A 26,553-nucleotide genomic window follows, 5' to 3' on the forward strand; every position below is an offset into this window, starting at 1 on the left:
AAAAAATGCAACATATAAACCCCGCCCACCCACCTCATCTCACTTGTGATATTTTTTTTTCTTAGAAACTTAAAACACGTTGAAAATGATAAATTTTTGTAAGGAAATATGGATTTTGGAATTAGGCTCCGCCCCTAAGTCTGACCAAGAATGAAAACTTCATTATTACATATTTAGATCGGGGCAAGTATAGGTGGGGCTTAATATTTCGTTTCAATTTTTTCCTAATATAGATAGTATTTTGCAGTTAAGCTCCGCCCCCATTGGTTTACGACAAATAAAAAAATCATCACAATTGAGATAGGGTGGGTGGGCGGGGCTACATTTTGTCTTTTTTTTCTTAATATCTTTAGACTGACCTCTAATGGTTTCAGGAGCGTCAAATCTTGTTCTCATTTTTTGGAAAATAGCAAGTTTGAAGCAGATTAGTTAGTGACATTTGGGGTATTTTGTGTCTTTACGTTGGTTGGTTAAGAATATGTTGATAACAATAAATAATAAACAAATAAAAAGTAATAAAAGTACATTTAGAGGTAGAGCGAAGAATAAACATGATAGTCCGAAATAAAAACAAAATTGACTCCGTTAAGGTTCATCACTGTTATTACCACCATATCTTTATAGTAGACACAAAATACCCTATATGTCACTAAGAATCGAAAAGAACAAGGCCCCCATCTGGGGCCCCGTTCTCTAAGCTCTGTAACGTAGTCGCTTTTTGGCTCGTCTTCAAGTGAAAATAATTCAAAATCGCCCCCCTAGTTTCACTTTCCGAAATTAACAACTGTGACGTTTAGTGATAACGATGACAGTTAGATAATACAAGTTTACAATTTCTGGAATTATTTGTGGTGGAAAATTATTTCATTTCCAACAATTTTGCCTGGTTTTAGCTGGTACGAGAAAATACATGGAAAACAAATTTATGACGTAAAAATGTTAGGTTAGGACTGCGACATTCCTTGAAACATTTTTTTTTATTTCTAATTTTAACCCTAGTCCGACGATTTTAGGTAACCAGAATGATTAATTCGTCCATATAATAATAGAGTAGTTGTAGACAACCACAATGTCAACTTTGGAATGGAGCGGATCGTTGTGGAAAAACGTCCACAGATGTAAACTATGCCCCTATTTCACAACATCGCTTTTCTTTATGGAAAATCACCTCAAACGACACCCTGTGGAAAAATTTACATGCACAAACGTTAAAATTGAACTCTACCACTGTAAAGATTGTGATTTCAAAACGGAACTAACGATTTTGTTCAAACAACATGTTGCTAAATATCACGGCGTTAAGAACGAATCTAGTAACGATTTCCACATACAAAATTACGTTTGCGAAAAATGCGACTTGGAAACAAATCTCTCTTTGAAGTGGCTTCAGCATGATTCAGAGTGCACCGAAACGAAAGAAAATCTTCACAGTATAAAAACCGACGAATCACTTTGGTAATATTGTACAGAATGTACCTACAAAGCTAAACTCAAACTTAATTTAACCCGTCATACAGCAAGTCGCCACTTGAACCATCGCTACGCATGCGACAACTGTCCATATAAAACCAGACACAAGCGGGATTTAAGAGTCCACATAAACCGAATCCACTCTGATGAACACCACGGTGAATGGTACAATTGCAAAAAGTGTCCTTTCCGAACTAGAGCGAAAAGTAATTTAAGTAGACACATAAACTGCGTCCACTTGGACGAAGACGACGTTAAATGGTACGAATGCACTGACTGTGCATTCAAAACTAGGTACAAAAAATATTTAAAGACGCACATAACTGTCAAACATCTAGACGAAGGAAAAATTAAGTGGTACAAATGTGACAATTGCCCGTACCAGACAAAACTCGCGTCGAATTTAAGAAATCACAGACTTTTCCGACATTTGGACAGAAAAGAAGTGAAGTGGCACGAATGTGCGACCTGTCCTTATAAAAGTATAACAAGAAATAAATTAAAACAGCATATAACTCTGCACCATTTAGATGTTAAATCGTTTCAGTGCGAATATTGCCCATACAACACCAAGTTGGAGAGTTACTTGAAAAGTCACATGAAGAACCGACATTGAATTCACACTCTTTACATTTATACTGTTTAGCAATGTCTTTGTCGAAGTTTGTATAAATGAATAAGACCAGCGAACAGTAAGATAAATGTATATTGCTAGTGACAAGTGTTAGGATAAATAAGAATGATAAGAATAGAATATTATGTGACCGTGCGGTCGAGATAGTTGAATGTTAGTTACGAATTGAGAATTGAGAATTGAATGTGTATGAATGAGTTAAGAATTAAGAATTGAATGCTACCCTGTGTTCCAAGGTGGGGGTGGCTCTGGCTCCCACCCTTACGGGTGGGGAGGGGTGAAACAGGTCCCCGCCAGAGGCTCTAACATACCCCCCGCCTTGAAACAATTACATTGTTTTAAGATCAAAAATAAACTATATGGAACATTAGAATGAAAACATGATTTAGTAATGATAAATACAGATGAAATTACATGAATTGGGTGGACATTGTTACAGAAAGCAATGAACCTGAAGAAATGCATTAAACTTTAAAAAAAGATATCTAAAACAAATTACATGTGTACAATATCAGTGAATACACAATATTTACAATAGACCTAAATGTAAATTTACAACAATTATAATAATCCAAATTAATGAAAAATACGATGGGTGAATAATATGGCGAATGAATATAACAATAATACAAATATGAATACTTAGAACATAGTAAAATAAATCAACAATGAGATGTATATAACAAATTGACAAGATATATGCAATATGGTTAAAGAGATTGATAATGCATGCGATTGCGAAATTATCTTTTGCACTTCACCGACACTACACACACCACCACTTCCTTTCCAAAATGATGTTGGAGGGCCGCGTCCTAACCGCCACTGTAGACGCGGAAATTTCTCCTCCTTCGCGAGGACCCATCTAGCCATTCCTAGAACGTTGGAAGATGGCCTTTGCCACCCTAACCTGCCTTTCAGTGTGGTCAAATATTCGAGGTACCACGACTTCCAGAAGTGTTGATGGTAAGCGTGGATGAGGTGGCAAGGGATGGCCTGTTGATGGGAACGACAGCGTGGTCTTTTCCTGAGGGACCAGTTGATGGCTGGCCGAAAGAGGCACTGGCCAGGTATAAATGCGACCAAATTATTGCGGTCGCTGGACAGAGGCTTCGAAAGGCGCGAATTCAGGACGGCTTTAACCCTGACAGCGAGCGCACACACGCCCTCGCCCTCAAGATGGTTTTTACCAGTAATTTCGTTATAACTCCGGCGATTCATATTTAAACTCTTTGAACTAAGATTGGAACGGTCAACAACCTCGCAAAGTTTATTGGAAGAAATGTGGGGATTTAGAATACAATTGTGTGACAGGTAAACGGAATTATTTGAGGAATTCTCCTTAAGTACCTTCAGGTGTACAAGGTCTAGGTACTTCCTTTGAGAGACAATAAAACCCTCGTTACGTTTATGATTATGCCCCTCTGCTAACAATAGCAGTTGGAGAGCGAGTTCTGGGGAATTTCCTAATTTAGGTAGATTTTCGAAATAAGGGACTGTGGAATGCCCCAACTTCCTCTCGACTGATAATAGCCACTTTGGATGCATTTGTGTAAACCGCGGCTGATTTTCCGAAAAGGGGTGTTTGACCATGAAATAGCCATCGGGTGAATGGCCTGTGGTAGTATACTGAAAAGAGGTTGCACAAAGATCGCTTTTAAACCCTCTGCTTAATGACCTACTTCCGGTTTTGACGGTTTCAGCTTCCAAGAACCGAGAAATAATTTGGGCTGAACTAATTTTGTGATGATGGGAAGTATTATTTTTTAAATATGCAAAACTGCCGCTAAGAATCAACCCCAGCGCGGTATTTTGAAGCACCGGTGGGTTTTTACTGAAATGACTTGTTATTTTGGGTTTAGCATTTTCGGAATGTTTTTTCTTGTCGAGTATTGCTACGTTTGACGTGTTGTCTTTAATATTTGAGTCTACGGATTCACATAAATATTGCGACCTAATTTTAAATTGGTTACAGACTAACAATGAGCCACAGTTTTTTGAATTAACTGGAGGACTTTTTACTTTGTCTAGTGCGGTAGATGACTCTGCATTAGAAGTTTTATCTAAATTAATTTGAGATACGCCTTCGGAGTTGTAACAATCGTTAAAAAGATTATTTTTCTCTTCATTGGGTGTTGAATTTGGAAATTTTGAACGATTTGATATTATACTAGGAGTTTTTGAAATAACGGAATCAAGAGGGGATTTTTTACCAACAGTGAACCGCAATTTACGTAGAGCATTGAAATGGGTTTTGTGAATTTTGATGGGTTCTCCATTTCTTAATTTGTGTACCTTTAGAGGCGTTAAGTTTTGACAAGCTTTTTCTAGATCCGTGGTTGGTACGTTAGTGTTTATCTTACATGAATTCGAGAAAGTACACAATGGATTAGTTTTCTCAATGAGAGCCTTATATAATTCGGATATTTTTTGAATATAATTTAGCACGTCTCTGATATTATAAATTATAGGTTTGATCGTTTCCGTGTTACTCGTGTCATTTGGGACTACCATTGTTTCGGATTTTTGCTGAACTACAAGCATTTGTAATTCTGAATAAATTCGCTGTACGTCTTCATATCGACGCTTTAAGTGGCCTCTTTTTTGATGATTTGCAACATTTGATATAAAATTAGAATGTGAATCTATTTCGCTGAGAAGAATTGAAAATTTAACAAAAGTATTGTCTTGGATTACCACCATCTTGAGTACGAGAATAAATGTATTACACCAACCAAACAGAATTAAAGCTTACCTGGAATCCTGGATTCCTGGATAGAATTATCTTGGCTGACGCTGAATGATACTTGAGGATTTTGCACAGCACTCGCGGTCGTCACCGATAGTTGAACACTGCGCGGATGATTTCTAGGTGATGTTTTGATAACTACTTTGCTGAATTCCAGCCGATGAATGATATGTTGAGAATTACACTTATCACTACCACTGTTATTCTGTCGCTAATCCGGCTCGAAGGACCATGTCGAAAGTTTGTATAAATGAATAAGACCAGCGAACAGTAAGATAAATGTATATTGCTAGTGACAAGTGTTAGGATAAATAAGAATGATAAGAATAGAATATTATGTGACCGTGCGGTCGAGATAGTTGAATGTTAGTTACGAATTGAGAATTGAGAATTGAATGTGTATGAATGAGTTAAGAATTAAGAATTGAATGCTACCCTGTGTTCCAAGGTGGGGGTGGCTCTGGCTCCCACCCTTACGGGTGGGGAGGGGTGAAACAGGTCCCCGCCAGAGGCTCTAACAGTCTTCTTTCAAGTGAACTGCACCTATATGTCTTCAAACCGTTTTTTACTGTGGTTTTAAATGGACACTTTTCACATGTGTACACTTCAGAATCGTGTCCTTCTAAGTGGCTTCCTAAAACTACTTTATCATTAGTTTTAAATGGACACTGCCTACACTTGTACCATTTAACACCATCTTCAATTGAGTGGCGGTTCTTCATATGTTTTTTTAAGTAACTTTCCAGTTTACTGTTATATGAGCAATATTTGCACTGGAATGATTTGATATCTGAATGGTGGAGAATTGCATGCTCCTTTAATTTACTCTTTATTTTACATTTATACGAACAGATCGCACATTCGTGCCACTTCGCTTCTTCCTTGTCCAAGTGCCGAAACATCATATGACTTCTTAAATTCGACGCGATTTTTGTTTTGTATTGGCAATTTTCACATTCGAACCACTTGATTTGTTCGTCATCCAAATGTCCACAAATCATGTGACGTTTAATATGCGACTGGTATACAGTTCTGTAGGGACAATTCGCGCATTCGTACCATTTAATCTTGTTTTCGTCTAAATGTTTTCTATTGTTGTGCATTCTTAAATTCTTTCTAATCGTAGTTTTGAATTCACACTCTTTACATTTATACTGTTGAACAATGTCTTCTTTCAAGTGAACTGCACCTGCATGTCTTTTCAAACCGTTTTTCACTGTGGTTTTAAACGGACACTTTTCACATGTGAACCATTCATTCAGCATTGTGTGCTTCTAAAATTATATTATTTGTACATGTTGAAACATGCTGAAACCACTTTAACGAGAAGTTTGTTTCGAAGTTGCACTTTTCACAAACGTAGTTTTGTATATGGAAGTCCTTACTAGATTATGTCTTAAGGTCGTGATATTTAGCAACGTGTTGTTTGAACAGAATCGTTAGTTCCGTTTTGAAATTGCAGACTGTACAGTGGTAGAATTCAATTTCGGTATTTGTGCATGTAAATTTTTCCACAGGGGCACAGTTTACAATTGTGGACGTTTTTCCATGACGATCGTCCCCATTCTGTTAATGCTTTCGAGTATTCCAAAGCAGACATTATGGTTGTCTAAAGTTAATGTATTACACTATAGAAAAAACCGCTATTTTGCTTACCTAAAATCCCGTTTGAGTAGTATTAAAATTGGAATGAACCGTCTGACCCTCTAACGGTTCCCTGAACGTCAGAGTCCTAACCTAACATTTTTACGTCATAACCTACAAATAATGTTACCGTTTTTTGAAAAATAGCAACTGTTTACAGCAGATTAGACGACGATAAGTGGTGCATGTACTCACTCGCGCTTAATTTTTTCCACCACAAATATTTACAGAAATTATAAACTTATCTGTCATTATTATATGTTACATCTGGGGAATTTTGTGTCTTTACGTTGGTTTCTTAAAGATATGTTGCTGACAATAAATGAACAAATAAATCGTTGTTTTTCAAAGTTTTAATAAAAAGATAAAACATAGTGTACAAAGCAATGCCTTCTCAACAGAATTTTAGTTACTTTTATAAAAACAGTTCGTACATTCACACCGTCCTTGGTTTTTCGTACCACTAAATTTTTTCTTCATCTCGATGTTTTCTCGTTATGTGGTTCTTTAACTGTCTCTGGTACTTAGTTTTGAAAGGACACTCTCCGCATTCGTGCCACTTGATTTCTTCTTCAGCGGTGTGTTGAGAAGCTACATGCTGTTTTAAGCCCTGCGCTCGTTTACTTTTGAACGTACAAATTTGACATTCGTGCCAATCAATTTCTTCTTCATCTAAATGTCTCGACCTTATGTGCAAGTTTAAAAGGATTTTTCTCTTAGTTCTGTATTGACACTCTTTGCAATCGTACCACTCGACTTTTTCGTCGTCCAGGTGTTTAGAAACCACGTGACGTTTTAAATGCGACGAGTTCACAGTTTTGTAGGGACAATGTGCGCATTCGTACCTTTTACTTTTGTTTTCGTCTAAATGGTTTCTATTGATGTGTATCCTTAAATTTTTTTGATTCGTAGTTTTGAATTCACACTCTTTGCATTTAAACGGTTTATCAATGTCTTTTTTCAAGTGAACGGCATCTGTATGTGTTTTTAAACCGTTTTTCACTGTGGTTTTAAATGGACACTGTTCGCATGTGTACCATTCAACATCCTTTCCATCCGAGTGGCAGTTCGTTATATGTCTTTTTAAATAATGTTCCTGTTTAGTGTTATATGAGCAATAGTTGCACTGAAATGATTTCGTATCTGAATGGTGGCGAATTAAATGCAGCTTTAATTGATTCCTCGTTTTACATTTATATGAACAGGTCGCACAATGGTGCCACTTAAATTCTCTCTTCTCCGAATGTCGACAAATTACATGATTTCTTAAACCGTTCGCGATTTTTGTTTTGAATGGACACTGTTCACATTCGTACCACGTAACTTCTTCTTCGTCTAGATGTTTTGCGTTTACGTGCGTCTGTAAATAATTTTTTTGCTTAGTTTTGAATGTACAGTCAGGGCATTCGTACCATTTAACTTCGTCTTCGTTCGAGTGCATGTTATACATGTGTAATTTTAAATTGTTCCTTGTTCTGGTTTTGAAAGGACATTTCTCGCAATTCCACGACTTATCATCTATTAGACCTAAGTGGACTCGATCTATGTGGTATTTTAAACCTCGTTTATGTCTAGTTTTATATGAACACTTGTCACACGTAAAACGCTTGGCTGCATGGCTATTCTGAATGTGACGTTTTAAGTAAACTTTGAGTTTGGATTTGTACGAACATTGCGCACAGTAATACCAACGTATTTCGTCGGAATTCACACTTTCAAGGTTTTCCTTCGTTACAGTGCATGTTGAAATATGTTGAAACCACTTTAACGAGAAGTTTGTTTCAAAGTTGCACTTTTCGCAAACGTAGTTTTGTGTACAGAAGTCCTCACTAGATTCTGTCTTAAGGCCGTGATATTTAGCGACGTGTTGTTTGAACAGAATGGTTAGTTCCGTTTTAAAATCACAGTCTATACAGTGGTAGAAGTCAATTTCAGCGTTTGTGCATGTGAATTTTTCCACAGGAAAACGGTGTCGTTTGACGTGGTTCACCATACACAAAATTGATGTTGTGAAATAGGGGCACAGTTTACAGGTGTGCACGTTTTTCCACGACGATCTTCCCCATTCTGTTAACGCTTTCGAATACTCGAAAGTTGGCATTTTAGTGTCTAAAACAACTGTATTACACTAGAGATAAAATAATAAAACTTTGCTTACCTAGAATTTCGTTAGAGTAGTGTAAAAATTGAAAATAACCGTCTCACCCTCTAACGGTTCCAGGAATGTCAGAGACCTAACCTAACATTTTTACGTCATAAACTGCATTTTTTTTAAAATAGCAACAGTTTGCAGCAGATTAGACGATGATAAGTGGTGCATGTACTCACTCGTGCTTAATTTTTGCCACCCGAAATAATTACAGAAATTATAAACTGATCATTGCTGATCAATGATCATTGATCATTCTTATCGAGGGGGTAGTCTGCTAGTCTGTGTTCTTATCTGCTGTAATTGACCAGTAAAGTGAATGACGCGCGAAATTTGAACTCAGTTCATAACACGAGACCCGTATTTCAGTTCCCCGTGTAATTCTTATGGGTGAAATCGAGGCGTCACTTTAACGCTTAAATTGTACCATTAAAGTAATTTTCTTATATATCCCACTACCTGTACCATTAAGACTGATATTTTTACTGTTGATCTTGATACCAAACATGAACGGAACCGGTAGTATCGAGCGAGCAATATAATTTGTAATCGAGTTACATTTGCAAAAAACATTTGAACAAGGTACGTGTGTCTTACCAAATTCTGACGATTAATGATGTCTACAGTTCCGCCGTTTAGCTGCATTAATGGGTTTTGGAAATTTTATTAAAATTAATGCTAAAAATTTTAAATTGTACTGAGTCGTTCAGTTTTGCAATTCTGCAGTTTTTAAAATTCATCCCTATTTTTTACATGATTTGAATATGTATTCGCCTGTGGTATTTGCAGTAAGACCTTGACCGATATTGGATGTAACTTGAACCACTGTTCAACTGTTCGTTACGTTTGAGGTTAAGTTGATTGTGTTTTCCAAGTGTTTTCGAACTGAATTGTATCTTTTTCTGAATTCTTTAAGTAACTGAAGTGCCGTAACGAACGATTTTTTTCTTTTGTTGTGTTTCGTAGTGAAAATCCTCTTAAAAAAACAGTTCTTTTCAGAACTAGCTTGTTTTCATTTTGGGCCGTTTTTTGGCTTAAATTTTCAACAAATTCAAGAACTTGATGAAAAATGGCTTTTACATTGGAACATAAGACTTTTATGATTGAGTCTTACTTTCGAAATGGTCAAAAAATCGACGGACAATGGCAATATTCAATTCCTGACACGTGGACCGAATTTAGAGAGCAATTTCCAAACAATATTGTGGATTATGCTAATTTTTGCAATGCTTTAAAGCGTAGTGTGGGACAGTTCAGAGAAACTGGGTCTTTCCAAAGAAAACCAGGAACTGGCAAAACAAAAAACAAGAGAACTCCTGAAAATATCGAAAATGTTCGAGAAATCATGGACGAAGTCCCAACAACGTCTGTTCGTCATTTGCAACAACAAGTGGACTTGTCATATGGCACTTGCCGAACAATATTGAAAAAAGACTTGGGATTATTTGCTTATCGATTACAATGTGTGCAAGAATTACATCACGGGGATTTTCCAATCAGACGTGAATACTGTGAGTGGTTTTTGAACACATTTGATGATGAACTGCTAGAGAAGACATTTTTTACGGATGAAGCTTGGTTCCACTTGAGTGGTTATGTTAATTCCCAAAATATGCGAATGTGGAGCCAAGAGAAACCATCTTTTTATGTTGAGGCCCCACTTCATGCACAAAAAATTGGTGTTTGGGCTGCAATTAGCCGAAGACGCATCATAGGCCCATTCTTTTTTAATGGTAAGAAAATGAAAACTAAAGTTTTAACTTTCCTCCTCAACTTATCATTTTTTAGGCAATTTAACAGCCATTCGATATCTGGAAGAAATTTTGGGGCCATTCATAAGAGAACTCCATGATGATGAATTAGCTTTTGGTTTTTTCCAACAAGACGGTGCCACAGCACATACTGCTCAAATAACAATAGCGACATTACGAGAGTTTTTTGACCAAAGAGTCATTAGTCGAAATACTGAACACATCTGGCCTCCAAGATCATGTGATCTTACACCTGCTGATTTTTTTCTCTGGCCGCATTTAAAGAACACAATTTATTGTACTCCTGTTAATGATTTGGAAGATTTAAGGAACAGAATAACCGAAAAAATTAACGAAATAAACAACAATGAGGTTATGTTGAACAATGTCATTGATGCAGTTCGAAGAAGAGCTTTGCTGTGTTTACAAGAAAATGGGGAACATTTTCAGCATTTATTGTGAATGGGGACTTTAAATAAAGTGTTTAATGCTCTAATAGAAATTAATTGTGAATTTAAGTGTATTTTTTTTTATTAAAAAGTAAATGATGAATATTCAAAATTTTGGTTTGTTTTTGGCTGAAAAATGTGTTTGCACAAGTCGATTTACCTCATTAAGGTGAAAACAAACCATCATCGATTTAAAAGTCGATTCCTTTACTGTGGTCAGACTTTATGGAATTATATTCACCGAATTCGCCCCCACATTTCAGGATACGTTCAAAACAAAGAAGATGAGTCTTACTAAATAAAAAATCTGAAGATTTAAATGGTTAATCATTCATTAATTCATTATTTAAATTCCGTTCTGAGTTCACGCCATTTTTTTCTTTCGATCTGTCAATTTAATTATGAAGTTATGAACTAGGTGGATCAATCATCGACGTGACTTTTGCGAAACAAATGAAAATCAAGAAATGACTCGATTACAAATTATATTGCTCGCTCGATATTTAATAAATATTTAAATTCAACTTTTACCACTACATTTGCCTCGAACGTATGTCGTACAGTGGTTCATACTGCCATTGACTTCCCCCTCCACATAAATGGCTTTGATTTTCAGATGCTACAGATACGGCTGTGAATTTAAAATAATACATAAAGGAGATCTCATATTTGCAAATGTTTTCAATCAATTGCCAAATTTTGATTTAAGAATCATCATCAATCCCAAGCTTTTTTCTTTTCACACATTTTTGCTAGAAAAGGAAAAACTTAGCATTCCTGATTAAACCTTTCATGTACAAGTAAAAATCACTCTCATTTTAGTACGAATTGGGTCTGAAACACCCCTTTAAAAAAAAAAATCACAATTTAAAGAACAATTTATTTCAAAACAAAAAAAAAGTATTTTACAATAAAAAATTGCACTTCCTAATGCAAAATCTGATTCACTTTTGGTGAAAAACTGACCCACAAACTGTTTTCTTGATGGGCCATTAAAATATTCCTCGGACACTAATAGTTCTTCGACACTGTGAAGTAGATTTTCTTCAGATCTTTCTAGTTCAGGGCCCAATAGCAAAAGCAGTGCTTCGCTCCTATCAGTTTGTCCTAAGCTTTCATGAAGTTGTACCTCAACATTAGCTGTTTTTAGGCTGACTTGGGGATTAAAAGAATTTTCAGAGACAACAGCTCGGACCTCAGCTGATTCACTTTTCTTCAGATGTACGTCTCAAGCACGCAAATTATTGGTCCACAATACATTATAACGTCCGTGTAGGGCAGGTGTAGCCATATGATGATATACAAATGCACCTCTTGGGGTTTCACATGTTGCCTCTCGTAAGGAATATCTATGCATAATAAAACAAAATACGTCATAATTTTACTTGACACAGAATTTATCAATATACATTAACTTACCATAATCTTCTCGCATTCTAGCTCGAATAAACTCTTCAAGCACATTTAATTCAGTATACCAATTGACTTTCGCTACATTATTTGACTGTAAAGAATTTTCTCCAACAAAAAAAATGGCAATTGCCCCTATTGTTAACACATGTCTTTCTGTCATTATTAATAACAAATACAAAAAAACCAGTCCACAGATACATACAGCCCAATGTGAATCAATATCACAGAACTAATATATCATCCAAAAATTGTGATTATGATTGTTTGTTGTGATGAAAATACGAAATCAACTGTCATATTTTGGGGATTTTCACGATCTAAACGTCACTAGTACCGCAAAATATTCGCGTTCTTTTTCTTTCCCAAGTGTTTCTGGATTTTCCGTTTCACTCATGCGCAAGACGTTAGAAACGATGTACGTTACTTCGATGGATAGCGTTGTTTTTAATTTGCAATATATCTTTAACAGAAGCTTTTTATATAGTTAAACCTTTAGTAACAGGAAGATAATTGTACAGTCTTTATCGCTTGTAGCATGAACTAGTTAAGATTTCTACCTATGCGGCGTATTTTGTCTGTAAAATCAAGCTCCCATAAGAAACCCATAGTAGAATTTTTGAATTATGAACTGCCGCGCATTCTAAATTCTAACCTTACTTTACTGGTCAATTGTTATATGGTTATATGTGACATCTGGGGTATTTTGCGTTTTTACGTTGGTTTGTTAAGGATATGTTGATGGCAAAAAATGATAAACAAATAAAAATTATTGATAAACATTCATCACAGTTAAGCTTGGGATAGCTATGGGTGAGGCTTAATTTTTGCCTTGTTTTTTTCATAATATATATGGTATTCTTTGAACAACACGATACTCAAAAATATGTTATTCATTTTTCGTAGAGACATAAGGATTTTGCAGTTAAGCTCCGCCCTCTGGGCTCACGACGAACAAAAAAATCATCACAATTGAGACAGGGGCGGTGGGCGGGGCTTACATTTTGCCTTTTTTTCTTAATTTGTGTAGTCATCTTTTGACAACAAGAAACTGAAAACAGGTTTAAAATGGTAAATTTGTTTAGAGAAACATCGATTTTGCAGCTACTCCGCCCTTCAGTCTAACAACGAATGAAAAATTCATCAGAATTGAGATAGGGTGGGTGGGCGGGGTTATATTTTGTTTTTTTTTTTTTAACGTACATGGCCATCTTTTCACAACAAGAAACTTAAAACATGGTTTAAATGGTAAATTTTTTAGAAGGAAATATGGATTTTGAAATTATGGGGCGGAGCCATGGTAGAAGGAGACATGGTATAGGCTGTGATGATTTTCATATTCGCCGTAAACCAAGGGGACGGAGCTTAACTGCAAAATACTTATTTTTTACAAAGAAATTAAAAACATGTTTTTGAGTATCGTGTTTTCAAAGAATACTACTTATATTAAGAGAAAAAAAGGCAAAATATAAACCCCGCCCACCCACCCCATCTCACTTGTGATATTTTTTTTCTTAGAAACTTAAAACACGTTGAAAATGATAAATTTTTGTAAGGAAATATGGATTTTGCAATTAGGCTCCGCCCCTAGGTGTGGCCAAGAATGAAAACTTCATTACTACATATTTAGATCAGGGCAAGTAGTTATATGTGGGGCTTAATATTTCGTTTTAATTTTTTCTTAATATAGATAGTATTTTGCAGTTAAGCTCCGCCCCCATTGGTTTACGGCGAATAAAAAAATCATCACAATTGAGATAGGGCGGGTGGGCGGGACTATATTTTGTCTTTTTTTTCTTAATATCTTTAGACTGACCTCTAATGGTTTCAGGAGCGTCAAATCTTGTTTCCATTTTTTGGAAAATAGCAAGTTTGAAGCAGGTCAGTTAGTGACATTTGGGGTATTTTGTGTCTTTACGTTGGTTGGTTAAGGATATGTTGATAACAATAAATAATAAACAAATAAACAAAATAATAAAAGTACATTTATTAGAGGTAGAGCGAAGAATAAACATGATAGTCTAAGATAAAAACAAAATTGACTCCGTTAAGGTTCATCACTGTTATTACCACCATATCTTTATAGTAGACACAAAATACCCTATATGTCACTAAGAGTCGAAAAGGAAAAGGCCCCCGTCTGGGGCCCCGTTCTCTAAGATCTGTAACGTAGTCGCTTTTTGGCTCGTCTTCAAGTGAAAATAATTCAAAATCGCCCCTTAGTTTCACTTTCCAAAATTAACAACTGTGACGTTTGGTGATAACGATGACAGTTGGATAATCCAAGTTTATAATTTCTGGAATTATTTGCGGTGGAAAATTATTTCATTTCCAACAATTTTGCCTGGTTTTAGCTGGTACGAGAAAATACATGGAAAACAAATTTATGACGTAAAAATGTTAGGTTAGGACTGCAACATTCCTTGAAACATTTTTTTATTTCCAATTTTAACCCTAGTCCGACGATTTTAGGTAACCAGAATGATTAATTCGTCCATATAATAATAGAGAAGTTGTAGACAACCACAATGTCAACTTGTCAATGGAGCGGATCGTTGTGGAAAAACCTCCACAGATGTAAACTATGCCCCTATTTCACAACATCGCTTTTCTTTATGGAAAATCACGTCAAACGACACCCTGTGGAAAAATTTACATGCACAAACGTCAAAATTGAACTCTACCACTGTAAAGATTGCGATTTCAAAACGGAGCTAACGATTTTGTTCAAACAACACGTTGCTAAATATCACGGCGTTAAGAACGAATCTAGTAACGACTTCCACATACAAAATTACGTTTGCGAAAAATGCGACTTTGAAACAAATCTCTCTTTGAAGTGGCTTCAGCATGATTCAGGATGCACCGAAACGAAAGAAAATCTTCACAGTATAAAAACCGACGAATCACTTTGGTATTATTGTACAGAATGTACCTACAAAGCTAAACTCAAACGTAATTTAACCCGTCATACAGCAAGTCGCCACTTGAACCATCGGTACGCATGCGACAACTGTCCGTATAAAACCAGACACAAGCGGGATTTAAGAGTCCACATAAACCGAATCCACTCTGATGAACACCACGGTGAATGGTACAATTGCGAAAAGTGCCCTTTCCGAACTAGAGCGAAAAGTAATTTAAGTAGACACATAAACTGCGTCCACTTGGACGAAGAAGACGTTAAATGGTACGAATGCACTGACTGTGCATTCAAAACTAGGTACAAAAAATATTTAAAAACTCACATAACTGTCAAACATCTAGACGAAGGAAAAATTAAGTGGTACAAATGTGACAATTGCCCGTACCAGACAAAACTCGCGTCGAATTTAAGAAATCACAGACTTTTCCGACATTTGGACAGAAAAGAAGTGAAGTGGCACGAATGTGCGACCTGTCCTTATAAAAGTATAACAAGAAATAAATTAAAACAGCATATAACTCTGCACCATTTAGATGTTAAATCGTTTCAGTGCGAATATTGCCCATACAACACCAAGTTGGAGAGTTACTTGAAAAGTCACATGAAGAACCGACATTGAATTCACACTCTTTACATTTATACTGTTTAGCAATGTCTTCTTTCAAGTGAACTGCACCTATATGTCTTCAAACCGTTTTTTACTGTGGTTTTAAATGGACACTTTTCACATGTGTACACTTCAGAATCGTGTCCTTCTAAGTGGCTTCCTAAAACTACTTTATCATTAGTTTTAAATGGACACTGCCTACACTTGTACCATTTAACACCATCTTCAATTGAGTGGCGGTTCTTCATATGTTTTTTTAAGTAACTTTCCAGTTTACTGTTATATGAGCAATATTTGCACTGGAATGATTTGATATCTGAATGGTGGAGAATTGCATGCTCCTTTAATTTACTCTTTATTTTACATTTATACGAACAGATCGCACATTCGTGCCACTTCACTTCTTCCTTGTCCAAGTGCCGAAACATCATATGACTTCTTAAATTCGACGCGATTTTTGTTTTGTATTGGCAATTTTCACATTCAAACCACTTGATTTTTTCGTCATCCAAATGTCTACAAATCATGTGACGTTTTATATGCGACTGGTATACAGTTCTGTAGGGACAATTCGCGCATTCGTACCATTTAATCTTGTTTTCATCTAAATGTTTTCTATTGTTGTGCATTCTTAAATTCTTTTTAATCGTAGTTTCGAATTCACACTCTTTACATTTATACTGTTGAACAATGTCTTCTTTCAAGTGAACTGCACCTGCATGTCTTTTCAAACCGTTTTTCACTGTGGTTTTAAACGGACACTTTTCACATGTGTACACTTCAGCATTGTGTCCTTCTAAAATTATATTATTTGTACATGTTGAAACATGCTGAAACCACTTTAACGAGAAGTTTGTTTCGAAGTTGCACTTTTCGCAAACGTAGTTTTGTATATGGAAATCTTCACCAGATTCTGTCTTAAGGTCGTGATATTTAGCAACGTGTTGTTTGAACAGAATCGTTAGTTCCGTTTTAAAATTGCAGACTGTACAGTGGTAGAATTCAATTTCGGTATTTGTGCATGTAAATTTTTCCACAGGGGCACAGTTTACAGTTGTGGACGTTTTTCCATGACCATCGTCCACATTCTGTTAATGCTTTCAAGTATTCCAAAGCAGACATTATGGTTGTCTAAAGTCAGTGTATTACACTATAGAAAAAACCGCTATTTTGCTTACCTAAAATCCCGTTTGAGTAGTATTAAAATTGGAATGAACCCTCTGACCCTCTAACGGTTCCTTGAACGTCAGAGTCCTAACCTAACATTTTTACGTCATAACCTACAAATAATGTTACCGTTTTTTGAAAAATAGCAACTGTTTACAGCAGATTAGACGACGATAAGTGGTGCATGTACTCACTCGCGCTTAATTTTTTCCACCACAAATATTTACAGAAATTATAAACTTATCTGTCATTATTATATGTTACATCTGGGGAATTTTGTGTCTTTACGTTGGTTCCTTAAAGATATGTTGCTGACAATAAATGAACAAATAAATCGTTGTTTTTCAAAATTTTAATAAAAAGATAAAACATAGTGTACAAAGTAATGCCTTTTCAACAGAATTTTAGTTACTTTTATAAAAACAGTTCGTACATTCACACCGTCCTTGGTTTTTCGTACCACTAAATTTTTTCTTCATCTCGATGTTTTCTCGTTATGTGTTTCTTTAACTGTCCCTGGTACTTAGTTTTGAAAGGACACTCTCCACATTCGTGCCACTTGATTTCTTCTTCAGCGGTGTGTTGAGAAGCTACATGTTGTTTTAAGCCCTGCGCTTGTTTACTTTTGAACGTACAAATTTGACATTCGTGCCAATCAATTTCTTCTTCATCTAAATGTCTCGACCTTATGTGCAAGTTTAAAAGGATTTTTCTCTTAGTTCTGTATAGACACTCTTTGCAATCGTACCACTCGACTTTTTCGTCGTCCAGGTGTTTAGAAACCACGTGACATTTTAAATGCGACGAGTTCACAGTTTTGTAGGGACAATGTGCGCATTCGTACCTTTTACTTTTGTTTTCGTCTAAATGGTTTCTATTGATGTGTGTGCTTAAATTTTTTTGATTCGTAGTTTTGAATTCACACTCTTTGCATTTAAACGGTTTAACAATGTCTTTTTTCAAGTGAACGGCATCTGTATGTATTTTTAAACCGTTTTTCACTGTGGTTTTAAATGGACACTGTTCGCATGTGTACCATTCAATATCCTTTCCATCCGAGTGGCAGTTCGTCATATGTCTTTTTAAATAATGTTCCTGTTTAGTGTTATATGAGCAATAGTTGCATTGAAATGATTTCGTATCTGAATGGTGGCGAATTAAATGTCGCTTTAATTGATTCCTCGTTTTACATTTATATGAACAGATCGCACAATGGTGCCACTTAAATTCTCTCTTCACTGAATGTCGACAAATTACATGTCTTCTTAAACCGTTAGCGATTTTTGTTTTGTATGGACAATGTTCACATTCGTACCACGTAACTTCTTCTTCGTCTAGATGTTTTGCGTTTACGTGTATCTGTAAATAATTTTTTTGCTTAGTTTTGAATGCACAGTCAGTGCATTCGTACCATTTAACTTCGTCTTCGTTCGAGTGCATGTAATACATGTGTAATTTTAAATTGTACCTTGTTCTGGTTTTGAAAGGACATTTCTCGCAATTCCACGACTTATCATCTATTAGACCTAAGTGGACTCGATCTATGTGGTATTTTAAACCTCGTTTATGTCTAGTTTTATACAAACACTTGTCACACGTAAAACGCTTGGCTGCATGGCTATTCTGAATGTGACGTTTTAAGTAAACTTTGAGTTTGGATTTGTACGAACATTGCGCACAGTAATACCAACGTATTTCGTCGGAATTCACACTTTCAAGGTTTTCTTTCGTTACAGTGCATGTTGAAATATGTTGAAACCACTTTAACGAGAAGTTTGTTTCAAAGTTGCACTTCTCGCAAACGTAGTTTTGTGTACAGAAGTCCTCACTAGATTCTGTCTTAAGGCCGTGATATTTAGCGACGTGTTGTTTGAACAAAATGGTTAGTTCCGTTCTAAAATCACAGTCTATACAGTGGTAGAAGTCAATTTCAGCGTTTGTACATGTGAATTTTTCCACAGGAAAACGGTGTCGTTTGACGTGGTTCACCATACACAAAATTGATGTTGTAAAATAGGGGCACAGTTTACAGGTGTGCACGTTTTTCCACGACGATCTTCCCCATTCTGTTAACGCTTTCGAATACTCGAAAGTTGGCATTTTAGTGTCTAAAACAACTGTATTACACTAGAGATAAAATAATAAAACTTTGCTTACCTAGAATTTCGTTAGAGTAGTGTAAAAATTGAAAATAACCGTCTCACCCTCTAACGGTTCCAGGAATGTCAGAGACCTAACCTAACATTTTTACGTCATAAACTGCATTTTTTTTAAAATAGCAACAGTTTGCAGCAGATTAGACGATGATAAGTGGTGCATGTACTCACTCGTGCTTAATTTTTGCCACCCGAAATAATTACAGAAATTATAAACTGATCATTGCTGATCAATGATCATTCTTATCGAGGGGGTAATCTGTGTTCTTATCTGTCATTGTTATATGGTTATATGTGACATTTGGGGTATTTTGTGTTTTTACGTTGGTTTGTTAAGGCTATGTTGATGGCAATAAATGATAAACAAATAAAAATTATTTATAAACATTCATCACAGTTAAGCTTGGGATAGCTATGGGTGAGTCTTAATTTTTGCCTTGTTTTTTTCATAATATATATGGTATTCTTTGAACAACACGATACTCAAAAATATGTTATTCATTTTTCGTAGAGACATAAGGATTTTGCAGTTAAGCTCCGCCCTCTGGGCTCACGACGAACAAAAAAATCATCACAATTGAGACAGGGGCGGTGGGCGGGGCTTACATTTTGCCTTTTTTTCTTAATTTGTGTAGTCATCTTTTGACAACAAGAAACTGAAAACAGGTTTAAAATGGTAAATTTGTTTAGAGAAACATCGATTTTGCAGCTACTCCGCCCTTCAGTCTAATAACGAATGAAAAATTCATCAGAATTGAGATAGGGTGGGCGGGCGGGATTATATTTTGTTTTTTTTTTTTAACGTACATGGCCATCTTTTCACAACAAGAAACTTAAAACATGGTTTAAATGGTAAATTTTTTAGAAGGAAATATGGATTTTGAAATTATGGGGCGGAGCCATGGTAGAAGGAGACATGGTATAGGCTGTGATGATTTTCATATTCGCCGTAAACCAAGGGGACGGAGCTTAACTGCAAAATACTTATTTTTTACAAAGAAATTAAAAACATGTTTTTGAGTATCGTGTTTTCAAAGAATACTACTTATATTAAGAGAAAAAAAGGCAAAATATAAACCCCGCCCACCCACCCCATCTCACTTGTGATATTTTTTTTTTCTTAGAAACTTAAAACACGTTGAAAATGATAAATTTTTGTAAGGAAATATGGATCTTGCAATTAGGCTCCGCCCCTAGGTGTAGCCAAGAATGAAAACTTCATTACTACATATTTAGATCAGGGCAAGTAGTTATAGGTGGGGCTTAATATTTCGTTTTAATTTTTTCTTAATGTAGATAGTATTTTGCAGTTAAGCTCCGCCCCCATTGGTTTACGGCGAATAAAAAAATCATCACAATTGAGATAGGGCGGGTGGGCGGGGCTATATTTTGTCTTTTTTTTCTTAATATCTTTAGACTGACCTCTAATGGTTTCAGGAGCGTCAAATCTTGTTTCCATTTTTTGAAAAATAGCAAGTTTGAGGCAGTTTAGTTAGTGACATTTGGGGTATTTTGTGTCTTTACGTTGGTTAGTTAAGGATATGTTGATAACAATAAATAATAAACAAATAAACAAAATAATAAAAGTACATTTAGAGGTAGAGCGAAGGATAAATATGATAGTCCAAAATAAAAACAAAATTGACTCCGTTAAAGTTCATCACTGTTATTACCACCATATCTTTATACTAGACACAAAATACCCTATATGTCACTAAGACTCGAAAAGGAAAAGGCCCCCATCTGGGGCCCCGTTCTCTAAGCTCTGTAACGTAGTCGCTTTTTGGCTCGTCTTCAAGTGAAAATAATTCAAAATCGCCCCCCTAGTTTCACTTCCAAAATTAACAACTGTGGCGTTTGGTGATAACGATGACAGTTAGATAATACAAGTTTACAATTTCTGGAATTATTTGTAGTGGAAAACTATTTCATTTCCAACAATTGTGCCTGATTTTCGCTGGTACGAGAAAATACATGGAAAACAAATTTATGACGTAAAAATGTTAGGTTAGGACTGCAACATTACTTGAAACATTTTTTTATTTCCAATTTTAACCCTAGTTCGACGATTTTAGGTAACCAGAATGATTAATTCGTCCATATAATAATAGAGCAGTTGTAGACAACCACAATGTCAACTTGTCAATGGAGCGGATCGTTGTGGAAAAACGTCCACAGATGTAAACTATGCCCCTATTTCACAACATCGCTTTTCTTTATGGAAAATCACCTCAAACGACACCCTGTGGAAAAATTTACATGCACAAACGTTAAAATTGAACTCTACCACTGTAAAGATTGCGATTTCAAAACGGAACTAACGATTTTGTTCAAACAACACGTTGCTAAATATCACGGCGTTAAGAGCGAATCTAGTAACGATTTCCACATACAAAATTACGTTTGCGAAAAATGCGACTTTGAAACAAACCTCTCTTTGAAGTGGCTTCAGCATGATTCAGAGTGCACCGAAATGAAAGAAAATCTTCACAGTATAAAAACCGACGAATCACTTTGGTATTCTTGTACAGAATGTACCTACAAAGCTAAACTCAAACGTAATTTAACCCGTCATACAGCAAGTCGCCACTTGAACCATCGCTACGCATGCGACAACTGTCCGTATAAAACCAGACACAAGCGGGATTTAAGAGTCCACATAAACCGAATCCACTCTGATGAACACCACGGTGAATGGTACAATTGCGAAAAGTGCCCTTTCCGAACTAGAGCGAAAAGTAATTTAAGTAGACACATAAACTGCGTCCACTTGGACGAAGAAGACGTTAAATGGTACGAATGCACTGACTGTGCATTCAAAACTAGGTACAAAAAATATTTAAAAACTCACATAACTGTCAAACATCTAGACGAAGGAAAAATTAAGTGGTACAAATGTGACAATTGCCCGTACAAGACAAAACTCGCGTCGAATTTAAGAAGCCACAGACTTTTTCGACATTTGGACAGAAAAGAAGTGAAGTGGCACGAATGTGCAACCTGTCCTTATAAAAGTATAAGAAGAAATAAATTAAAACAGCATATAACTCTCCACCATTTAGATGTTAAATCGTTTCAGTGCGAATTTTGCCCATACAACACCAAGTTGGAAAGTTACTTGAAAAGTCATATGAAGAACCGACACTCAGATGGACACTGTCCATCCAGTAAAGATCAAGTCACTTTAGGAAACCACTTAAAACGTGTTCATTTACAAGACCAAGACGCCGAATGGTACACATGTGACAAATGTCCATTTAAAACCACCGTGAAATACGGCTTAAAAAGACACACATCCGCGCTACACGTGAACGCAGACGACATTAAATGGTACGAATGCAAACAATGCCAATTCAAAGCCACGAATAAACGAAATCTGCGACTCCACAACAACGCGAAACACTCAAACGAGAACAAAATTAAGTGGTACGAATGCGCGAATTGTCCATATAAAAGTAGAAACTCGTCGCATTTGAAACGTCACGTGGTTTGTAAACACCTCGACGACGAAAAAGTCGAGTGGTACGAATGCAAAGAGTGTCCATTCCGAACCAAGAACAAAAGAAATTTGCACAATCACGTCACTGCGAAACATCTAGCTGAAGAAAAAATCAGCTGGTACGAATGCGAAATGTGTCCATTCAAAACTAAACGAACGTCGCACTTAAAACAACATATAATTTGTCGACATATCGACGAAGAGGAGGTGAAGTGGCACCAATGCGAAGAGTGCGATTTCAAGACTAAGCACAGAACGTCGTTGAAGAAACACGTGACTAGGAAACATCTAGATGAGGAAAAAGTCAAGTGGTACGAATGCGAAAATTGTCCGTTTAAAACTAGTAACACCTGGTATTTGAAACGTCACGTGATTTCTCAACATGTGGATGAAGACAAAGTCGAGTAGTACGAATGTATGAAATGTAAAAGTAACACAAAATTGTATTAAAAAAGCATCACTTTGTGTAATCGTTTTCAATAAATGCGTCTGAAATTCCCTAAATCTGGGGATATTCATTTTCTAGTCTAGTTGTGTCAATGTCAAAATGTCAATGGCCGATCTGTCAGTTGTGTGTTGTGTTTTGTTGTGGCAACCAACACGTGTGTTAGGGTTCGAGTAAGAATAACCTCAATATTCTTCCCCAGTGTGATAAAACGATTTTAGATGGCCACCCTGGACTACTCCAAAGCTCTTGGAGCATCCTGGGAACGCTCTTCCCGGAAAAATGTTCACAACTGCAAACGATGTCCCTATTTCACAACCTCACTTTTTCTTATTGTGAATCACGTGAGACGACACCGTTCATCCCCGAAGAAATTTAACTGTGAACGCGCCAAAATCGAACTGTATTATTGTAAAGAGTGTGATTTTAGAACCGAACTAACGACTTTGTTCAAACAACACATTAACGAACATCACAGCCTTAAGAAAGAATGTAGAGACGATTTTCGCGTACAAACTTACTCGTGTGAAAATTGCGACTTTGAAACAAATCTGGTGTTAAAGTGGATTCAACATAGTTCAAAATGTACGGAAAAGAACGAAAGTGCTGACAGTGTGACTTCTAATATTGAGCAAGCAGACGAAATACCTGTAAACTTGCGGTATGCTTGCAATAAGTGTCAATTTACAAGTACAAGTAAAGCGCTTTTAAAAATCCACGAAAATTGTGCCCATTTAGACGAGTCTGAATGGTATAAGTGCGAAAAATGTGCGTTTAAAACTAAATTCAAAAACGGCTTCAGCAGACATATAAATGCTGGACACTTGAACGCAGGCGAGTTTAAATCGTACCAATGCAAAAAGTGTCCATTCAGAACCAAGTATGAACGAAATTTAAAATCGCACGTGACTGTAAAACATCAAAACAAAGAAAATAAATGGTACGAATGCAAAATTTGCCCATACAAAACCAAATGGATTCAGCATCTAAAAAGTCATTTAATTACTCGACACGTGGATGAGAAAGAAATCACGTGGTACGAATGTGCCATCTGTCCATTTCGAAGTGAAAGCAAAACTTGTTTAAATTATCATAAGAGAAAGTCCCATTCAAATGAAAAAAAGCACACAAATGTTGATGATTCGGAAGATTGGTACCAATGTGCGAACTGTTCATATAAAAGTAAAACAAAAAAGAATTTAAGACATCATATAAGGGTCCATTTGGAGGTCAAATCGTATCAGTGCAAATATTGCCCCTATAAAGGGAGGCGCAGTGATCAGTTAAAAAGCCATATAAATTGCCGCCATTTGGGTGGAAAGGATATTAAGTGGTTCGAATGCGATCAATGTCCGCACAAAGTTAAAAATAAATCGGCTTTTTATAGGCACAAAAAAGTGCATATGTAGGATTTACTTTAATTTAATTTTGTGGTTGTATTAAGTTTATAAAATAAATCGTGTTTTTAACAAGTATGGTCTTTAAATTTCAATTAGAGAAGCCCTCTTTACTTTCTACATCTATGGTTGTGGTTGTTCAAATGTTTGAGGTTATGTGAATCGAAAATCTACAAACATTGTGAAGAGTTTTCTAAATACTTTGTTGGCTCGTCAGCATTGGTTGAAGCAATTTTTAGTAGTTTCCGGCTTTGGTTGTGTTTCGACGAGGTTTGTGTAAAAAAATTGCCACAATTCTATAGTGTGATGAAACGGTTTTAGGTTAGATGTCACAAATGTCAACTTTGGAATTTAAAGCACTCCCAACAGGTGAGAGGTCTTCATTGAATTTTACGTCACCTTTCTTTATGGGGAACCACATGAGACAACACCGTTCATGCTCAGACTCCAAAATTGAAGCCTATTTGTGTAAAGACTGTGATTTTAAAACCGAACTAACAGTTGTGTTCAAACAACACGTCAATCAGTATCATGGTCCGAAGAGAGAATGTGCAGATTTTCATATACACAATTATGTTTGCGAAAAATGCCACTTTGAAACGAATTTCTCATTGAAGTGTCTTCAGCATGCTTCAACGTGTACAGGAAATAAAGAAAACAAGCAAACTGAACATTTGAATAAACAGTATAATTGTGACAAGTGTCCCTATAAAACTCGAGCAAAATCAAATTTAAAAAAGCACACAAATTCCGTGCATTTGAACGAAGACGACATTAAATGGCACCAGTGCAATCAGTGTCCGTATAAAACTAGAATAAAACATAGTTTAAAAATCCACATACATTTCTTGCATTTGAACGAAGCAGACGTTAAATGGTACGAATGCAGCGATTGTCCTTTCAAAACTAAGTACAAAAGGAATTTAAATATTCACGTAAGTGTGAAACATCAAGGCGAACCAAAAACTAAATTGTACGAATGCGAAAAATGCCCATTTAAAACTAACTGGGTGTCGCAGCTGAAAAAACACGTGATTTGTCGACATCTAGATGAAAATGAAGTTAAGTGGTACGAATGTGGCAGCTGTTCGTATAAAAGTAAAAGAAAAGCTGATTTAAAACTTCATATAACTGTGCGTCATTCGGATATTAAATCATATCAGTGCAAATTATGTCCATATAAGGCTAAATTGAACAGTTATTTAAAAAATCACATGAACAATCGACATTCAGACGGGAAGGATATCAAATGGTACAAGTGTGAACACTGTACATTTAAGGCTAAACAGCCGGCCCATTTGAAAAATCATTTTAAATATCGACACTTGGATGAAGAACAAGTCAAGTGGTACGAATGCGAACAGTGTCCCTACAGGAGTAAATTTAATTCGTGTTTGAAGAAGCATATTCATTTTCAACATTCGGAAAAACCAGAATGGTACGAATGTGCCAAATGTTCCTATAAAAGTAAAGAAAAAAATAAGCTAAAGATACATATGAATCTGCACCATTCAGACGTCAAACCATACCACTGCGAGTATTGTCCATATAAGGCGAAATTGAAAAGTTATTTAAAAAACCATACGAACAACTGCCATTCAGATGGAAAGGATGTAAAATGGTACAAATGCGAACTGTGTCCATACAAAAATAAATATAGTTCGAATTTTCGTAAACACAAAAAAACACACCTGGGTATAGCATAGTGAAATGGATATGTAGTGTTAACTTGACACACTTTTTAAGGTTTAATAAATCTGATTTTTTTCGAGCGCACTTTTTCGCTTCATTGTACAGATTCTTTAATTCTCATTTTCGAAAGAATCGGTGCGAAATGCGAATTTTTGAGAATTTTTAAAAATTTCGATATTTCGACGGTCGATTCCGGAAAAACGGTTGCAGTTATCAAAGAAACGAGACCGGAAGTGAGTTCTAGACCTCGAAATCTACAAGAAAATGTATTCAGTTGAGTTTCGAAAATGTCAAAATTTGGCCGAAATTTGAAGAAGGGGGGACCATTGGAAAAATTTCAGTTTTAAAAATGTTGTCCAAAAATTCTGAAAAAATTCAGGGACGTAGATCTCGACGTGCTGATTCCAA

The 26,553-nt window shown here is 36.0% G+C and overlaps 9 protein-coding genes and 1 long non-coding RNA gene across 16 annotated transcripts; 5 read left to right on the forward strand and 5 right to left on the reverse strand.

Annotated features, from left to right (window-relative positions):
• Positions 1–2,157: 2,157 nt before the first annotated feature.
• On the reverse strand, positions 2,158–6,762 carry LOC135140437 (uncharacterized). 3 transcript variants are annotated; one of them, XM_064070976.1, is made up of 3 exons: positions 6,693–6,762; positions 6,510–6,611; positions 2,158–6,462 (listed from the first exon to the last, which is right to left on the reverse strand). In XM_064070976.1, exon 3 carries the CDS (start codon positions 4,805–4,807, stop codon positions 2,747–2,749), a length of 2,061 nt encoding a protein of 686 aa, XP_063927046.1. In that variant the 5' UTR covers positions 4,808–6,462; positions 6,510–6,611; positions 6,693–6,762; the 3' UTR covers positions 2,158–2,746. The 3 variants fall into 3 exon arrangements, with proteins under 3 accessions (XP_063927046.1, XP_063927047.1, XP_063927045.1); XM_064070977.1 differs by having other exon boundaries at positions 2,158–5,493; positions 5,538–6,462; positions 6,510–6,756; XM_064070975.1 differs by having other exon boundaries at positions 6,510–6,756.
• Positions 5,327–6,118, reverse strand: LOC135140338 (zinc finger protein ZFAT-like). The gene has a single exon (XM_064070829.1). The coding sequence runs from the start codon at positions 6,116–6,118 to the stop codon at positions 5,327–5,329; it is 792 nt and encodes a 263-aa protein (XP_063926899.1).
• A 73-nt stretch (positions 6,763–6,835) lies between the features above and the next one.
• LOC135140452 (zinc finger protein 142-like) lies at positions 6,836–8,979 on the reverse strand. The gene is made up of 2 exons (XM_064071001.1): positions 8,656–8,979; positions 6,836–8,606 (listed from the first exon to the last, which is right to left on the reverse strand). Exon 2 carries the CDS (start codon positions 8,596–8,598, stop codon positions 6,961–6,963), a length of 1,638 nt encoding a protein of 545 aa, XP_063927071.1. The 5' UTR covers positions 8,599–8,606; positions 8,656–8,979; the 3' UTR covers positions 6,836–6,960.
• Positions 8,980–9,189: 210 nt separating this feature from the next.
• On the forward strand, positions 9,190–10,910 carry LOC135140453 (uncharacterized). Its single transcript, XM_064071002.1, has 2 exons — positions 9,190–10,379; positions 10,435–10,910. The coding sequence occupies exons 1-2, from the start codon at positions 9,716–9,718 to the stop codon at positions 10,857–10,859; spliced, it is 1,089 nt and encodes a 362-aa protein (XP_063927072.1). The 5' UTR covers positions 9,190–9,715; the 3' UTR covers positions 10,860–10,910.
• Positions 10,911–11,706: 796 nt separating this feature from the next.
• Positions 11,707–13,345, reverse strand: LOC135140455 (uncharacterized). The gene is made up of 2 exons (XR_010282254.1): positions 12,266–13,345; positions 11,707–12,195 (listed from the first exon to the last, which is right to left on the reverse strand). It is a non-coding gene; the product is annotated as an uncharacterized LOC135140455 (long non-coding RNA).
• A 998-nt stretch (positions 13,346–14,343) lies between these two features.
• On the forward strand, positions 14,344–15,826 carry LOC135140597 (zinc finger protein 711-like). 2 transcript variants are annotated; one of them, XM_064071209.1, is made up of 2 exons: positions 14,344–14,728; positions 14,770–15,826. In XM_064071209.1, exon 2 carries the CDS (start codon positions 14,785–14,787, stop codon positions 15,799–15,801), a length of 1,017 nt encoding a protein of 338 aa, XP_063927279.1. In that variant the 5' UTR covers positions 14,344–14,728; positions 14,770–14,784; the 3' UTR covers positions 15,802–15,826. The 2 variants fall into 2 exon arrangements, with proteins under 2 accessions (XP_063927279.1, XP_063927278.1); XM_064071208.1 differs by having other exon boundaries at positions 14,776–15,826.
• Positions 15,827–17,293: 1,467 nt separating this feature from the next.
• LOC135140584 (zinc finger protein 142-like) lies at positions 17,294–19,414 on the reverse strand. Its single transcript, XM_064071194.1, has 2 exons — positions 19,114–19,414; positions 17,294–19,064 (listed from the first exon to the last, which is right to left on the reverse strand). The coding sequence occupies exon 2, from the start codon at positions 19,054–19,056 to the stop codon at positions 17,419–17,421; it is 1,638 nt and encodes a 545-aa protein (XP_063927264.1). The 5' UTR covers positions 19,057–19,064; positions 19,114–19,414; the 3' UTR covers positions 17,294–17,418.
• A 1,351-nt stretch (positions 19,415–20,765) lies between these two features.
• Positions 20,766–23,136, forward strand: LOC135140616 (zinc finger protein 142-like). 4 transcript variants are annotated; one of them, XM_064071244.1, is made up of 2 exons: positions 20,766–21,187; positions 21,229–23,136. In XM_064071244.1, the coding sequence occupies exon 2, from the start codon at positions 21,244–21,246 to the stop codon at positions 23,017–23,019; it is 1,776 nt and encodes a 591-aa protein (XP_063927314.1). In that variant the 5' UTR covers positions 20,766–21,187; positions 21,229–21,243; the 3' UTR covers positions 23,020–23,136. The 4 variants fall into 4 exon arrangements, with proteins under 4 accessions (XP_063927314.1, XP_063927313.1, XP_063927315.1 ...); XM_064071243.1 differs by having other exon boundaries at positions 21,235–23,136; XM_064071245.1 differs by having other exon boundaries at positions 20,766–21,119; positions 21,174–23,136.
• A 59-nt stretch (positions 23,137–23,195) lies between these two features.
• LOC135140600 (zinc finger protein 142-like) lies at positions 23,196–24,521 on the forward strand. Its single transcript, XM_064071213.1, has 2 exons — positions 23,196–23,223; positions 23,278–24,521. Exon 2 carries the CDS (start codon positions 23,278–23,280, stop codon positions 24,463–24,465), a length of 1,188 nt encoding a protein of 395 aa, XP_063927283.1. The 5' UTR covers positions 23,196–23,223; the 3' UTR covers positions 24,466–24,521.
• Positions 24,522–24,565: 44 nt separating this feature from the next.
• On the forward strand, positions 24,566–26,224 carry LOC135140599 (zinc finger protein 90-like). The gene is made up of 2 exons (XM_064071212.1): positions 24,566–24,723; positions 24,775–26,224. The coding sequence occupies exon 2, from the start codon at positions 24,780–24,782 to the stop codon at positions 26,157–26,159; it is 1,380 nt and encodes a 459-aa protein (XP_063927282.1). The 5' UTR covers positions 24,566–24,723; positions 24,775–24,779; the 3' UTR covers positions 26,160–26,224.
• Positions 26,225–26,553: the final 329 nt, after the last annotated feature.

This window comes from Zophobas morio, unplaced genomic scaffold, assembly GCF_036711695.1.
Source record: "Zophobas morio isolate AGI-343-1 ecotype UQ-CSIRO unplaced genomic scaffold, CSIRO_AGI_Zmor_V1 ptg000040l, whole genome shotgun sequence".
NCBI classification, from domain to species: Eukaryota; Metazoa; Arthropoda; class Insecta; order Coleoptera; family Tenebrionidae; genus Zophobas; species Zophobas morio.